Genomic DNA, 17,377 nt, shown 5'->3' with positions numbered 1-17,377 from the left:
GAGAGAGCAAGACAGAGAGAGAACAGATTAACAGAAAACAATAAAATCTGGTGTGTGTGTGTGTGTGTGTGTGTGTGTGTGTATGCAAATTATTCAAATTATACCTAGAATAATTTGCATAGTTTTATTCCTCTTGCCCAAGATAAACTTGCCTTTCAAGGGAGTACACACAGGTTCACAGACTGATTCCTAGGATTGGGGAATTTGTTCTCCGAGGTGAGCTTGAGTGGGGCCAGAATTTATATTACCTAGTGATCTCATGGAAGCATTCTTAAGGGGTTTATCAAGATAGATACTGGGAATCCAGATCTCAGAGTAAAGGTCTATCTAATTAGAACAGAAAAAAATAGTCACTCAAAGGGCTGTGAATCTTTGAAATCCTGTAATCAAGAGACCTTCTGAAAGGTGGAGCTGAGGTCAAAGATTAACCAATGATCTTATTGAATGGATAAGTAGGATGGACTGACCTGCAATTGGCCCTTTCTTATATTCTTAATAAGAGTCCGATGTCTTCTTTCTGGGCTGTAACTTTATGATCTTTGAAGGACATCTTTCTGGCATTCCTTATATTTCTTGTCAAACACAATGAAAAGTTTGGATAAGTCAGTTATCTCATTAAAAAGCTCCCACAATCGTGCTGACTCCCTCTATTTTGTTAATATTGCTTTGTTCAGTGCTGCCCCAAATTAAAGTGAAAAGATGCCCTTTATTTACCCTTCCCCCAGTGCAGAAACACTACATAACTTTCCCACTTTGACCTGAAAACTAAATCCTCTCTGCCTCAGCAAAGATCAAACTCAGAATACTGCCAGGATAATGATTTACTCTTTGACCTTAGTGCAAAAGGTTGTGATGCAGGCAATCTTACTTCAGCTGCACATCTGAAGGCTAATTTCAACACCTCAAAATAAAGCCTGGTCAAGAGCCTGTTTTTTTTAAAAAAATCCATGATCTGGGGGAATATAGGATGCTGCTCAAATTTCAGAGTTGATGGCTGCTATTTCATTCCAATTTCACTATCAGCACCCACAGATAATACAGTAATCAAGTCAAAAGTTCTGTTGGCTTCCCTGATGGTTCAGTAAATTTATCTTAAGAGTGGCTGGGCCAGAGAGAACAGAAAGTTCCCAGTCTGTGCTGAGTAAGCTCTCTGTCTTGGTGGCAGTGGAGAAACTACGTTTGGGTTCACCTCTGGGGCAGGGAGGAGGAAATAAACTTAGCTAAAGTTTCCACTGATCACTGTTCAATGACACCTGCTGTTACTTGTAGCTTTGGAAGCAACATGAGAACCGAATTGGAATCCCTATGCCCCCCAAAATCTAAGGTTGGACACTACCAATGTTGACTGTCAAAGGTTACACGTGAATAACAGCTGCTGGATTAAGAACTGAACGTTGCCAAACGTGTGTAATAGCACATTCCAACAGAATCTGCTTTTTGATAGGTAGGTTGGCAATTATCATAAATTACTGAAGTTCATTCAAACATACAGTACTTTTAATCATGAACTGTTCAAAAAGCTGTGTTGACCCACAATATAGCAGGAATAAAACATATTCAAAATGAACAGTGCATTTTTAACAATTCTGTTCTATTATTCTTTGGAATTTATGTTAAAATATTACTGATCTGAATTGACAAAGTATCTCAAAAATGTCATAACCAATCAATTGCTGATGTTGCAATAATTTCCTCTATTCATGTCTTTTAAACAGCAGATTACTAGCAACTCAGAAGTGTAACATTTCTCTCCAGTATAGTGGGCTAGAATTCACAATCAACAGTGAGCTGCTCATGCTCACTTCCAAATAAGCAACAACATTACCTGGCACAATCTAGGCAACCACATCGTGAGGTTTGGAGCTGACTGAATCCTCATCATGAGGCCTAGAGTGACAGCAATGTCTTCTGTGCCACAATGCAATCACATGGGGCTGAGCAGAACAAGCTCTGCTCAGTACAGAACTTCTACAGCCAGTTTACCTACAATCCTGGTTTACCTGGAACTGTCACATAGGCTGAACGTTCTAGATGTTTCTGAATTTCTGAGTTTAAAAAAAACTCAGTTCATACTTACCAAACTCCCTCTCAGCTATCTCACTCCACTGAACCTAATGGCAAAGTCCTCCCTGTGGCAAATTTAACCTGCTGCAGGATGTTCCTTGTGAATTCCTCATCTTGGGTAATGGGAGGTTGCTGGACTTTGCCATCTGAGTGCACATGCACAGAAGTCCTGTAGCTGCAGGATACTGGATGCTTCGCCATCCACCTGCAAAGTCTGATCATGTGGGTTGTGGGAAGGTTATGATGGACTTCAACAACTTATTTCCTCTATCACTTTTATACAGACCATAAATATTTATCTTTTAACACAATACTGTTGATGCAATTTTTGGCATTTCACCAATTGCCATATCACATTTAAATTGTATCAAACACAAACTAGTAACGAAGCAAGATCAAGACTTGATGATAAATGTGAAACAAATTCCAAGAAGTATTCCATCAATAACTTTTGTTGTATTCTTCCAAAAATATATCTAACAATACAGAAAACATACAATTTGTAAAGTTTAAAATTTTACAAATAGAAAAATGGAAAATATCTTTTTTTTACACACTGAAGAATAATACATACAATTTAGTACAGAACAGTAATGATTGTTATTCTCGCAGCCAATTATCTGCAACAACATAGCCCAAAAATTGGGAATAGTTTACCGCATCTCAACAAGCCTGATCTAGTATATTTTTGATCAAATTGCTGGTCAAGTTAAGAAATACTGGTTTTGAGAATGAAACACCAAGAGCTCCCAGTTATGAACATTCAGCACACAGGTCAAGGTCAATGGCAACCCATGCTATACTAAAATTCCATTTCAAACATTAACTCCTCTGGGCTTTCTTAATCAGAAAGGCCACAAAATTTCTTCTATGAACATCTGTGTGAAATTTCAGTGACACAGAAATTTAGCCTGCATTCAATTTACTGGCAATTAATACAAACCAATTTGGTGAATTATTTTCCTCCCTATATTAAACTTATTAACTCTGTTATTTATGGGGCCCTGTTCTCCACATGAATATGGTGCATAACAATTGAATCAAGGGAAAATGGTTCCTGTTCTGACGTGCTCCTTCTCTGCCAAATTTTAAGCAAAACCCTGTGAAAGTGCAGTGTAATTTAATTAAGAGGTATAATACAAATTTAGTTATTTATCTATCTTTATGAATCCAGTAAAATAGTCATCATTCCCCTAGAGTTGCAAATTGGGAAGGAATTCTATTGCCTTAAAGTACATTCAGAAAAGTGGCATAGAACAGACTAGGAGAATCCCTGTTGAATTTCAGACCTATACATTCTTCTCTCTTAAATCTTATAGTATTTCAATAAAGATCTTGCTCTATGTATGAAATTGGCAGAAGGTGCTGACAATTCAAGGAGCAGGGTTCATTCTGTATGCTTTCTTTTTCTTGTTGGTCAGAACTTATTTCACAGCATTATTTGTTAATATTAGATGTGGTAAAAGGAACCCACTGTGACAAAGCATCTACTCTTTTGTTGTACAGGGTCCATCCTCCATTTTATCGTTTGGAGGGTATTTATAACCCTTCCCATAGCCAAGATCCTTCATGAGTTTTGTAGGTGCATTTCTTAGATGTAGTGGAACAGGAGGCAAGGGTCCCTTGTGATTCCTCACAGATTCCTTAACAGCTTCATATGCCCTGTAAATCTCAACAGACTTTGGTGCTCTAGCCAGGTATGCTACACACTGTGCCAAAATAACCTGGAGGATAAAAGAAAAAGTTCATTACTGACTCTTAAATGTAACCAATCGTATTTCTATCAATTGAAGTATGCCTTACAAAACAATGCTGTACTAAAATAGTCATGTGGTGTTTTGAGATTTACCAGGGAGAAATACATATTTGTCTCATCCACATCCTTGGATGTTAACTTTAAGTACTTTAAACAACAGGACCTATTTGATGCAAAAGAGCTTCAGAAGATTACAACCAATGAACATAGAACATGGAACAGTAAGAGCCCTTTGGCCCATGATGTCGTGCTGACCTATTTCAACTTTATCCCCATTCAATCTATCCCCCTCTCCACTTCACCTCCCATAACCCTTTATTTTTCTTTTGTCCACGTGCCTATCTAATAGGTTCTTAAATGACTCTATCGTATCGGCCCCTACCACCATCCCGGCAGTGCATTCCAGGCACCCACCACTCTCTGTGTAAAAAAGCTACCTCTGGTATCTCTCCTGAACTTTCCTCCACGCATCTTAAGCGGGTGACCTCTAGTACTGGCCATTGCCACCCTAGGGAAAAGGTGCTGGCTGTCCACTCTGTCTATGCCTCCCATAATCTTATATATTTCTATCAAGTCTCCTCTCATCCTCCATTGCTGCAAAGAGAAAAGCCCTAACTCGCTCAACCTCTCCTCATAAGACATGTTCTCCAACCCAGGTAGTATCCTTGTAAATCTCCTCTGCACCCTCTCCAAAGCTTCCACATCCTTTCTATAATGTGGTGACCAGAAATGAACATAATATTCCCAGTATGGTCTAACCAGAGTCTTATAGAACTGCAACATTATCTCTCGGCTCTTGAAGTCAATTCCTCGGCTAATGAAGACCAGCACACCATATGCCTTCTTAACTGCCCTATCCACTTGTGTGGCAACTTTGAGGGATCTATGTACTTGGACCCCAAGATCTCTCTGTTCCTCCACACTGCTAAGAATCCTGCCATTAACCACTCTGCCTTAGTTCATTCTTCCAAAGTGCATCACTTCACACTTCTATGCTTCTGCAATTCTGTCACTTACTTCTTTTAGTTTCTTGGGAAACCGTCATGTCCTAGTAATTTAACTATCCCAAGCCCTGTCTTTTAATATTTATGATTCAAATTCCTTTCCTTAATCTACTTCTAAATTTTCTTCACCAGTAATTTTTTTGTTCATCCTGTTCCTCTGCACTGTTAATGATCACATCAGACTCAAAGACTCTGGAAATCTTGAATCAGAGGAAGTAGTGTCACCTCACAGCCTGAAGACACATGTTCAAATCTCTTTCCAGAGACCCAAACACAAAAAATGGAACTTTCTATTTTAGTGGTGAGCAAAACAGTGGTTCAGTATTGGTTTTTTAGTGGTTGCCTCAGAACAGGCAACTCTGGCTTGTTGATTACAGTTTTACTTCTGTTGTTGTTTACTCCAAAGTTTACTCCAAAGACTGACACTTCAATGCATCACTGATATTGTGATGAAGTGCCACCTGGACAACCAGAACATGCATATCAGGCTGTTGTTCATTGATTACAGCTCAGCATTCAACACTATTATCCCTTCAAAAGTTATGGTCAAGCTCCAAGAACTGGGCCTCTGTACCTCCCTCTGCAATTGGATCTTCAACTTCCTTACCGGGAGACCGCAATCAGTGCAGATCAGAAACCTCCTCACCGACCATCAGGTCTGCCTGCTTAGCTCCCTGCTATACTCTCTCTATACCTACGACTGTGTGGCTACGTATAGCTCAAACACCATCTACAAATTCGCCAATGACACCACTGTTGTTGGCAGAATCATGGATGGAGACTAGGCAGCATGCAGGAGTGAGACGGGTCAGCAGGTTGAATTGAACAACAACCTCGTGCTGAATATCAGCAAAACCATGGAACTGATTGTGGACTTCAGGAAGGGGAAGTCAGGCGAACATGCACCAGTTCTCATTGAAGGGTCTGAAGTGGAAAGGGTGAGCAGCTTCAAGTTCCTGGGTGTCAACATTTTGGACGATTTATCCTGGGTCCAGCAGGGAGATGCAACCATGAAGAAGGCATGCCTGTGTCTCCTCTTTCTAAGAAGTTTAAGGAGATTCAGCATGTCATCGAAGACTCTGACAAGCTCCTACAGATGTACAGTGGAAACCATTCTCACTGGTTGCATCACAGCCTGGTATGGAAACTCCAATGCACAGGAACGCAAGAGGCTACAGAAAGTGGTGGACTCAGCCAGTTCCATCATGGGTACAGCTCTCCCCACGGTCGAGGCAAAGTCCCAGGAAGGTGACATCCATCATCAGGGACCCCCCCACCATTTGGGTCATGCCCTCTACTCGATGCTGACATTAGGCAGGAGGTACAGGAGCCTGAAGACCCACAGCTCAAGATTTAGTCACAGCTTCTTCCCACTGCCATCAGGTTCTTTAACCAATCTGAAAAACTCTAACACTACCTTGGACTATATTTCTATTTTCCTCTCTCAATTTGCACTAGTGTTATTATGTTTATTTTGTCATGCAAGTTATCTATGATGTATGTTAACTTATGTCTGTCATGTTTGTAATGTACTGTGTTGCTGCTGCAAAAAGATAATTTTCATGGCATTTATCTATGCCTATGACAGTAAACTTGAACTTGACTGTTTACTAGAGGTTTCAACTGCTGCTGAAGTCACCATAAAAGATTACATTAGTTAGGAGAAGAATAACATTTTAATGGCCAATTTTCAACCCTTAACCAACTATACTAAAAAGAGTATTTAGTCAATTATTTTATCGCTGTTTGTTGGATGCTGCTGAACACTAGTTGGCTGTTGTACTTCAGCAGTGACTACAATTCAAAAGTACTTTGTGATGTAGTTTACACATCCAAAGAATATAAACAATGCAAGTTATTTTACTGGCATAGCATAAGGATTTTTTTTATTTAAACAACTTTCTTTTGTTCTAAACTTTAAAAGCAACAACTGTCATTGTTCAAGAAGCTGGGAGGTGATGGGTCATCTTGACTCATTATCTCAGCATGAGGACATTTCCTTTTTGTGGCTATCTTGAATTCAGAATGTTTCCTGTTTGGAATTTAGCTCCTAAAACACTTGGAAAGTGTGCAGATGCAGTCTTTTTAGATTCTGTGACACAAAGCCTCGAATTGGAACCATCTTTAGAAACAAATTCTAACACTGCATGCACCACTGAAGCCATCCATGTAGAAGGAAGGATGTTGCTTGTGTCTTGATGTATAAAATAATCTCTTAATCTCATGGGCAACAACTTTCAAATTTAGGTCCAAGATCATGTACAATATCAAGTCACTTGCCATCTTTGAGCAACCTTCTGTCAAATTTCTCAAAAAGGATTGTGAAAAGTGATGAAACAGAGACGCAATCTAATACTTTCAAATGATTCAAGTTATGTGACTTCCTTCTAACTCACAAAATGTGCAGTTATTGAAGTTAAAACACAAACTGGGCTGTGTACAAACATCAGCTTCTGGTATACTGTGAACTACTGTGGTAGGATATCCTAAAGTAAATAGTGATCATGCCTTAATCAGAGACACTAAGTACAGTTGCACTAACTTAGCAACAGCATTATTGGGGCTTTAAATACATTAAACTTTTTCAAGATAATTCAGCTACTAATAATTTGTATAGTGTTGTAGAATCTACCTGATGGCCTTAAAGAGCATATTGCACAACAAATGAATTTGGAAAGTACAAGATAATTGTGTTTCTAATACAATTACACTGGCAGGATTAAAATATTAAAATACCTCACATTCAGGCATCCCTATAAAATGACACCCTTGGTAAGCAGATACTGCCTGGGTCAGAGCCAAAGGATCTGCAAGTCCTATAAAAGATCAAAAAGTGACAGCTGAATTTAATATAGCATTTTTCAGTCAATGTTTCAGCATCAAATATTTATTTGAAACTGATATAATTATACTGTTACAGTGCAGAATTTGAAGGAAGGATGATTTCGAAGTCTGAAGCCTTTACTGAACTACGAATATTCCGCAAAGATTTTGGAATGTAAACAATGCATTAGAGCTAGTCAGCAAAACCTTTACCTGACAGAAGTCACTGGCAAAAGTAAAACAATAAGAAAGTCAAAAGAAACAAGAAGCTATCAAATAACATGAGCCAAAAGCATCTTGATGCAAATATGTAGATTAAGATGCTCTATAAAAGTGGGATAGCTCACATAACTAAATCTGGTTCCCACCCTGGCAAGCTGCTTCACATGCAACTCATTCATTTTTTATTAAAAAAATGTATTTTGTCCTGATAGAATATTGTGTCTCCTGGCTGGAAATGAGAAGCTCTTGGGAGAGATATCCTGAACCAGAATACCATGAATTCAGATTAAAAAAAAGTCTGCAACAGAATCTCTTTGCATATGAAAGGGTATACGCACCAATATTACAATCAGTTCATTATTATTTTTAAATATTATTCTGATAGAGAAATGGGGGCTATGTGGGAGGGAAGGGTTAGATAGATATTAGAGCAGGATAAAATTTCGGCACAACATTGTGGGCTGAATGGCCTGTACTGTGCTGTAACGTTCTATGTTCTGAGATTTTGGTGATATGGATTTGGCGGTAATTATTTTCAATCCCTGGGTGCTTTGAGTCAGCCACAGAGTCACACTAAATTTTTATAATTTTGTCAAAGCCAGGACCTAAACCAAACGCTAGCCACCAACAGCTTGCTTGAGAGTTCCACCACTGCTCTCAGTGAGAATTTTACCCCATTGTTAAGTAGAAATGGTAGATAGGGGGCAAAATATTTCAATAACTACTCAGAAGAGAAACATTATACAATTTTAATTGAATTAAGAAAATTATACCTTCATTTAATTATATTCCTATTAAAACACAATGGGATAGATCTCCCTGGAAAAATAAAAGCATCTTAACACTGCACGACACTGTTTACATGCAAGTAAGTCTGCCAGTTCAACTGTGATACGTACACCACAGGGACTAATCTCCAGAACATGCCTGTCATGTTTGTACACCACCACCATTTGTATAAAGGCATTGCACCTTTATGCTCTCTTGCATTTTAAAATGACTTGCTGGAATTTTATGGTAAGCACTTAGTGGATTTGCCAAGAAATTTAGTTTATAATTAATGAAGTAAATATTCTTTTAACAATACAAGAAATGTTAATGCAATCAAAGTCACTCTTTTTGGTGCAGGAAAGGAGCCATTTAAACTGCAGTCTCATTCTTGCATGTAGTAAATTGTTCTTAGAGATCATTGTATGATACAAGCCATTTTATATAATTGAAGAGGTATTATAGGATTAAATATACAATATATGGAGAAACATTTTTAAAAATTTTACAATGACACTCCTAAATGTTATAATCTTTTAATTTAATACAAAGGAGTGAACTTCAGCATAAGAAGGAGAATTAAGCATATGATTATTTTAGTCCTACAGCTGACCCATTCTCTTCCCTCTACTGACCATTACTAAAATTCAAAGACTTGGCGTAGTCACAAAATATATTGCTATTCTGAAGCCTTACCTATATCTTCGCTGGCAAATCGTATCAATCTCCTTGCGATATACAGGGGATCCTCACCGCCTTCCAGCATCCTGGCCAGCCAATAGAGGGCAGAGTTCTCATCCGAGGCCCGCATGGTTTTGTGTAGCGCTGATATACAATTATAATGTTCCTCACCTCAGAAGTAAACAGGTATTACATGGTGATTGGTGAGGTGACTTTATTAATTTTTAACTTGACTGCCATTTAAATGGCAAGCGTCATACTTTATCCATTTGATAAAGTGGTCACCCTACCACTTTCTTTTCTATTCTAAAAAAACTCACCTTTTTAGCCATCTTAGTCAGCCCTTCCAATCTTTGGTTCTGTATCATTAATGTCTATGTGAAATCACATTTTTCTACTTTAAGATGCACTATATAAATGCATTTGTTATTGCTGCTGATGTTAAGATGACTTCATGTCCTCAAACATTAAACTAATCTTTACAACTTACTTTTGTTCTGCATTGTTTAAAGCTTACATTGCTTTACAGTTCCAGGCACTACTTTCTCTTTTCATTTCAGGTAGCTTACCCTCTACTTTTGTAAAATCTACCTTACTCCAAATGGCATCCTATATCGTGTTCTTATCTTTTCCCTCTTTATTTGGACCAGAAGATCACGGTCAGGATTACTGAGGTGCTTGTCCTTAATTATTTCATCTACTTGATCTATTTTGTCGCATAATTAGATCCAGCAATGCTTCTCCCATTATAGATAAGGACAGGCTGGTTAAGGAAGGAGTGCTCCACAGATTTTGAAACTCCCTTTCTCCATTCTTTCCCGATTTATAAAAAGAGGCAAGCCCAAGCGAAGGGGCCAAGCACATGTATTCAGCTGTTTCCAACACTAAATCATTTTATATGCAGACCTTGTTATTTCATGCTAGAACTGTATTTTAGTTTTTAACATGTGTTGCAAAATAAATATTGTTTTGAGCTAATCGAGGAAGAAAAGCAATGCTCATCACAATATGAACAAATATAAAAAAGTACAAGATGTTTTGACAATTTCTTATTTTCAATTGATATCACAGAAAATTATTTGGTCGAGCTTGGAGAGGGCATACAAAGGTAAACTGAATATTTAAAAGATACTTATTACTGGCATTTATGGTAAAGCTCCGATAATCCAGCATTCAATTGTTTGGAAATCCTCATGGTCTGCCATCTGGTTCGCTCATTAGTCTAGAACATGAGCCAGAGGTCCAGAGCACGAGCTAGTTGTGCAGCCAGAGCCAGGGTTGGGGTACAGAACACCAGGGGTCAGAAACATAGTTGGTTTGCAGCTGGAGCATTTGTATATTTCCCATTCCCTTTAAACTTACTGGAAAATTTAATTATACTATTGTGTAACATATAAAGCAAAATGTGAAATAAAAGTGTTTGATATTAATGCAAATAACATGCAATACTCCAGAAAATCCACTACTCTGGAACTACCAACGTCCCAAGGGTGCTAGATTATCAGGGTTTTACTTTACTTGAATTACTACTTCAGGAATACACACCTTTAGTATACTGGAAAGGGTTTTCAGTTCAGTGCTGAAAGAATTTACCTGCTCGATCGTACAGTAAATGTGACCTTTGAAGTCCTTCCTTTATCTGTGTTTCTTTAATAACAATCTTCTTTGCTGGAGTATTTTGTTGCCCATTATTGCTCTGTTGCTTTTTTGCTTCTGCAATATTTGCCTGAATTGCAAGATGAAGCCCATTTAAAGCTGCCCTTGCATCACCATCAGAAAAGTATGCAATGCTCTGTACCGCTTTTGGTTCAATACAAATCTGAAACCTGAAAGACAATTGTTAAAGTTCAAGGAATGTGACCCCATTTGTAGCCAGCTTTTGAAAGAAAGTCCTGCATTAGCATACTTTAAGGAGATGCCGAAGCACAATACAGCCAATTTAGTACCTATGAGGGGTATTCACTGTTATATTGTCAAACATATAGCAATGAATTTGTGTAAAGATCACATACACAGCAGAGTGAAAATGAAAGTGAGATTAACAGGTTTATTAGCAATATTGAGTGAGTTGAGCGAGGGCCTAGACATTGGAGATAACTTTCCTTTCACATATCGGTGAGGAAACCAACTCTTAATTGCCATGAGGTGGCTGCTGTTGTAAAGTTTGCATCAGTGATGTGCACAGGAGCAGGGATATCAGCATCACTGCATGACAGATAAATAAACTGCCAACACAAAGATGCACATAGGACTGTTGCCACCTCTGCAACCTCGTCACAGTGTAAGTTGTCACCTTTAGGAAAGGGAAGAGGAGAATAACTTGGGACAAATGAGTAATAGAATAGATTATAGCATGGGATTCTTGATCTTTCCTCTTTTCACCCCGTCCTTCCTCTATTGCAGCTGGAGACAAGGGTTGAGCTTGCATTATTAGCAGGTTGTAGAAGATACATAACCAAGAATTTAAAATTGTAGAATTTAGAACTCAGTATGTACTAGTTCCCTGTAGAACAATCCGGTTGATCACTCAGTCATTGAACCACTCTGTAAATTATCTTCTCTCAGCCGCATATCCCTTTGGAAAGCCATGATTGATTCAGTTTCCACCAACCTTGCAAACAACAAGTTCTAGATCATAACTACTCTTGGAGTAAAAATGTTTTATCCCCCACATTTTCCCTCTACCTTTTGTCCATCACTTTGAATTTCCTTTTCTTTATCCTTGATTGGAACAGCTTTCCTCTATTTATACTGTCTAAATCAGTCATGACTTGTATGCTTCTATTAAATCTCCTCTGAACAGTCTTTGTTCCAAGAAAAATGATCCCAGCTTCTCCAGCCTAACTTATCCCTAGAAACATTCTAGCAAATCTTTTTGGCACCCTCTTCATACCTTCCTCCATTTTCTAAAGTGTGATGACCAGAGTTGAGTGCAATATTCCAGTTGTAGCCTGACTAGTGATTGGTAAACAGTTCTGCAGTACATTGCTAGAGCAATCCAGGCAGCAGGTGCATTGCTTAAAACTCCAATGGTCTACTCAACAATATGGCTGCCTGCAGTCCATATCTCACTCTATTAACTTTTTCTTCTTGGGTATGGGTTTTGGATGGGGTCAAGAGTTAGGAGGTGAGATAGTAGCCCTCATCTCCAAGTAGCCAGTCTGTGGTCTGGCATGCTGACTTAAAAATGGAGGGTATAGCACAATGTGATAAAATAAAAGAGTTATGACTGCTACTTGTGTATTCGACAGCAGGCATCATGACCCTTTGAGAGTGGTTGCAAACTAGCTACTTTCAGGCAGCAGAACATCTTGAGGTTGCAAGGTTCAACTGCAGACCTTTCAAGGCAATGCAGGTATGTTTACTGGCTCCGAATGCTCTTGAATATTGCTGCTTGTTTCTCATTGTTCAGGGAGAAAGAGATGAATTTTGCTCCACTGATCTCCCCAATGCTGATATGTTCTACAAACCATGAAATATTGCAGATTTCCCTTAATCAGCGTAAAATCATCTAGTGGGATGGAAATTAATGACCAATGTGACCTTCTTTACCACTGGCAACTGCACTCTGGGCCTAGTTTCTGACTACAGCATGTAGAACCTTCTGGGCGAACATGAGTTACCTTAATTGCTCTTCCTCATGGAGAAGCGTGCAGGAGAACTGTTGCTGGAAACCTCTATTGGATGTGGCCTCCTGCCAAAGGACCTTCTCTTCAACTTAATAGGTTGTTTCAACCTTTGAACCTTCATCTTAGTTTTCCTTTTCATTTCAAGCGCAGGTTTGGCCACCATTCTAACTAAACTTTTCTGCACCCTCTCAGGACCTTTCTCCACTTCACTCTTCTTCCACTGATCACACTTGCCTACAAACTTCAAAAACTGTGACTAGGTTTGAAAACTCAAGACAGTACTTCAGATTCACCAACAATCCTAGAGATGACTGTAGTGGGAGAGGGTGGAGGGGTAGTGTATGGGAGCTCCCTGCTGCTAGATGTTGGCTTCTCTGTGCAAGTTTAAAACATGGATTGATCTCTCTCCTCTGCAAAATTTCATTGTGGGCAAACAGCACAAGTGTAGAGCTCTTCTCAGTATGGTGGACTGCACAAGCTACTCTAAGCATATGCCCTGTGCATTGCATGAAAAATACTAAGCAAACTGACACCAATATTTTCCAAACAATACTCTAATTCATTGGCTAAGGTATTTTCTATCAAGCCGGGAACCTTGTCATAAGTTTTATTAAAGGTGTTTAGTGCAGGATGGGGTGCGATGTGAGGTGGGGTGGAGGAAGTTGCACTCCCCTGTTAAATATCATTTATTGTTGAATAAATCTATGCTGTCACTGTCTTGTTTAAATGTACAGTTTCAAACACCGGACCGAGGCAGCAACATGACAAAAAAAAATTCAGTATTTTAAGAAGTAAACTGGTTTGGCTGGGGTGTGGTGGAAAGCACAACTGCTCTTCCTACACCACAAGCGGTGCTATTGAGCCTTGTTATGTATCTGGCCCTCCATGTCCCACTTTCAACTGCCAGTGTTCCCAAGGCCTAGAATACCAAGCCTGGAGAAAATAAAAATAAAAATTATGTTAATGTGGAGGCAGTTTATGAACCAACATGTCTTACTTTTTAAAAGTCAGACAGATTGTCCATTTTCAATATTCTGCTGCAGCAGGAGAAGGCAAGTAATTCAGATCCAACAGCTAGAGCATCAGGTTTACACTGTAGCTTCTGCACCACCAAACCTATCAGTTAAAACTGTAAGCAAGCATATTTGCATAAACATACAACACCACGTCTTCTCACTCTGAATCCTATCCAATGTTTATCCAATATATCACCGACCAATATTTATCCCTCAAACAACATCGCAAATACAGATTAGTTAGGTGCTATCAATATTAACACCAAGAAAAAAGATTAATTGCTCATTCATCCCACTACTCAATACAAAATCACAATGCATATGAGATAATATGCATTTACTTATAACAAAGTTAACTGCTTTCAAAGCAATTTATCGTTGGGATATTTGAGAGACTTGCTATAGTATGCCTTTTTTTTAAAACATCTTATCCCCTAAATTGCAATATTTACTGATATATTTTGAAGCATAATTCTTCTATGGGCTGTCAATATTCTTAAGGCATAAATGGGTGCAACTGTTTTTAAAATCTGCAGGCTTTAACATGGCCTTTATATTGCCTGAGCTGTCCATTTATCAAAGACGAGGAATAACTAAGTACGCAAGTTGCAGTTTTGAATTATTGATTCCTACCTCCTGTACCTGTGGTGGTAGTGGTAAGGGGAGGGTGGGTTGGGGTTACATTGTCAGTTTTTAACGGTTTGGTTTCATGTATTGGCACATTGATTTACACAGCTCAGAAGATGAATATCTCAGCATCACTTATGTGGAAATTCAAGTGCATGTATGTGTCTCCCACAAAATCTGAAAGCTGCTAGACATGTTGTTTGTGCGGGATGCAAGATGATGAATGGAATGCCTATACTCTCTACTCACTGGCACTGATTGTTCCCATTTCAGGTGTAGCAATAGCACATAGCTGTTACAACAGATGAAATGTAAAAAGTTCTCAGAGCTTCAGCGAAGCATCAATATGACAGTTGATCTCAGGACATGGGTTTTTTCTGCTGAGGAAAAGACCGACAAAGATTAGATTACCCCAAATCCTATTTCATTATTTTTCTTCATGCCTGAGTACTTGGAGCCAATTGGTGTTGTTGGAGTTTTATCTTTTAAAAAAATATCATTAATCTTCAAACAGTTCTCATTTTAGATCCTATTGTCTTTAAAGTTCATAACCAGAGAGTAGGAATTTTTTTAAATGATTGATTGTGAAAGCATTAAACCAGAACGTTATCTTGGAAATTATCAGCAATGTTAGAGTACAACTGCTTAATATGTTTATATGAAGCACACTGTCCACTATTTTTGTTGTTAATATATTTAATTTTTAATTTGTTAACCATGTTGCTAAATTAAAGGACAGAGGAATGTCATATGAGCACTCTAAGTGTTTGTCGCTGTTTCTGGCAACATTAATTTCTAGAGTCCTGTTAACGAAGGTATCCTCATCCAATTTAAATACCTTCAGCTCATCAACCATAATTCGTATCTGATTACAACACTTTGCTTATCTTGCAGTTGATAAATTCCAATGGAAAGGAAAGAGCCTATAGCGTCATAAAGCTGAACCTTTTTAGCAGTGCAGCTGAACTTGTCATGCAGTCATACCTTTTTTGAACAGGAGACTATCCAAATTCCTGTTGTGGTAAAAGCATATGAACAGCTGTGTTCCTACAAAAACCCTTGCTGATTCACAACTGATGCCATACCCGACGCAGTCCAAGGACGAGGCTGCAACTTTAGTTGGCTCCAAGGCATAACCAAATTGTTTGCCAGGCTAAAGAAAGTTCTGTTTTGTAACCTTTGGTGTGAATTGGAACACTGACAATGCTTTATATGATGCAAAACTTTATGATGGTGAAGGCACGAAGATTTTTATGTTGGTATCAAATTTAAATACAGTTTACAATAAATTAAAAAATGCACGTAGTCAGAGGGAAATTATTTTTAGAAGGCACTTAAGATTGTATGGCAGGGAAATTGCCTTACACTTGAAAACAGGGGCAGGGATCACAATATGCAGTTAACCCACACTTGCTCATTAAGACGAGGACAGTGCATTTCTTTCCATGATAATTACGGATACTGTTCATTGTCTATATGTGTGTAGAAGCAATGACCCAATGGAATGTGCACAACGCTTTTAAGGAGGAGAATTTTGTGGAAGAGGTGGTGGGCAGGAGAACTGTCCAGTAATCAGAGTTAGGCTGGTGGGGAATGTGGAACGGGATGCAGCTTCGGGTCAGGAGGCCATCCAGAGAGATACTCAATGGACGTTAGGAAGGAGCAGCACCAGATAGTCCTGGGGGTTGTTACTTCACTGATCTGATTGTAAGAAAAAATTAAGCAACCTCATATACAATGGAATAAATAGTCCTGGTCTTTTATAAGCTTCTATGGATAGGTAAATTTAGGTAATAAATGGGATGTATAGCCTGATCATCAAATAAAACCTGCTTTAGTTAAGGTATGTATTCACTCAACAAGAATGAAAATCTGAAATGTATCAAGCAAGATGTGCAGAGTAAGCCATACATGATCTTATACTTCCAGTTTCTAGTTACTCAATACGAGGGAAGATTTTTTTATTATACGTTCAATTAAGTGGGAATCATGCAGAATGAACTTGGGCAATTTGGAAATGTAGAAAACAGCTTGCCGGTTTGTGGATTAACAGCAACATAATAACCTCTTATGCTACAACTACAGCAGGAGCCTTTGCACAATATTAAGAAAGAGCTAGATAGATTCATAAGGGGGAGAGGTGAAAGGATACTCGAATAGACAGGAATGCTAAGTTAAGTTTACATTCAGATCAATCATGATCTTACTGAAAGGCAGAGAACACTCAAGCTGACTAGACTACTCCTACTAATTTGTATGTTTGCATATATGTTTTCATAAGTGCAATAATCAATGCAATATAATTGAAGACTTTAACATTTAACAAATAGAAATTAGTAAAGGAAAAATGCAGTGGTCAATTTAATGCACTTTCAGCTCTCATTCCCCATGTAGAGCTCTTTGGTTTTCTGCAAACGTGTAGCAACAACATAACTATACATAACTTTTTTTTAATGAAGAAATATTTTGGAATACTTATTCTCAGCTACATTCATTCATTTACCACAGACACCTGCAATGACATTTTAAAAAGTAGCGTTCAATAATAAGGCATTAAAATGGCCAGAATTTAGCTTTTGTTTATATAATTGTTGTGTTGAGAGAGAGAGAGGTATTTTTGTTCAACCCAAGAATAACCATACCCATTTTTACCGAGAAAAGTGAGATACCAACACATAAAGCACACATTCAGGAACATGTCCGCTGTCAAGAAAATAGAAAGTCCAACGTTCTTAATGACAAAATGACAAACAACAGAGGCGTGTGCTATAAATAGTTGAGACATTT

The 17,377-nt window shown here is 38.4% G+C and overlaps 1 protein-coding gene across 1 annotated transcript in view; it reads right to left on the bottom strand.

Moving 5' to 3' along the window:
* Positions 1–1,711: 1,711 nt before the first annotated feature.
* Positions 1,712–17,377, bottom strand: part of wrnip1 (WRN helicase interacting protein 1) — a 38,619-nt gene continuing 22,953 nt past the window's right edge. The window contains exons 4-7 of the mRNA XM_052016878.1: positions 10,912–11,144; positions 9,334–9,489; positions 7,561–7,640; positions 1,712–3,788 (exon numbers count right to left, since the gene is read on the bottom strand). Coding sequence (XP_051872838.1) covers positions 3,552–3,788; positions 7,561–7,640; positions 9,334–9,489; positions 10,912–11,144 — 706 coding nt within the window. The 3' untranslated portion in view covers positions 1,712–3,551. The remainder of the gene's footprint in view (positions 3,789–7,560; positions 7,641–9,333; positions 9,490–10,911; positions 11,145–17,377) is intronic.

Source organism: Pristis pectinata, chromosome 5 (assembly GCF_009764475.1).
Source record: "Pristis pectinata isolate sPriPec2 chromosome 5, sPriPec2.1.pri, whole genome shotgun sequence".
In the NCBI taxonomy this organism is placed as follows: Eukaryota; Metazoa; Chordata; class Chondrichthyes; order Rhinopristiformes; family Pristidae; genus Pristis; species Pristis pectinata.
Note: the sequence above shows the minus strand (reverse complement) of the source record. Positions and strands in the feature narration are given on the sequence as shown.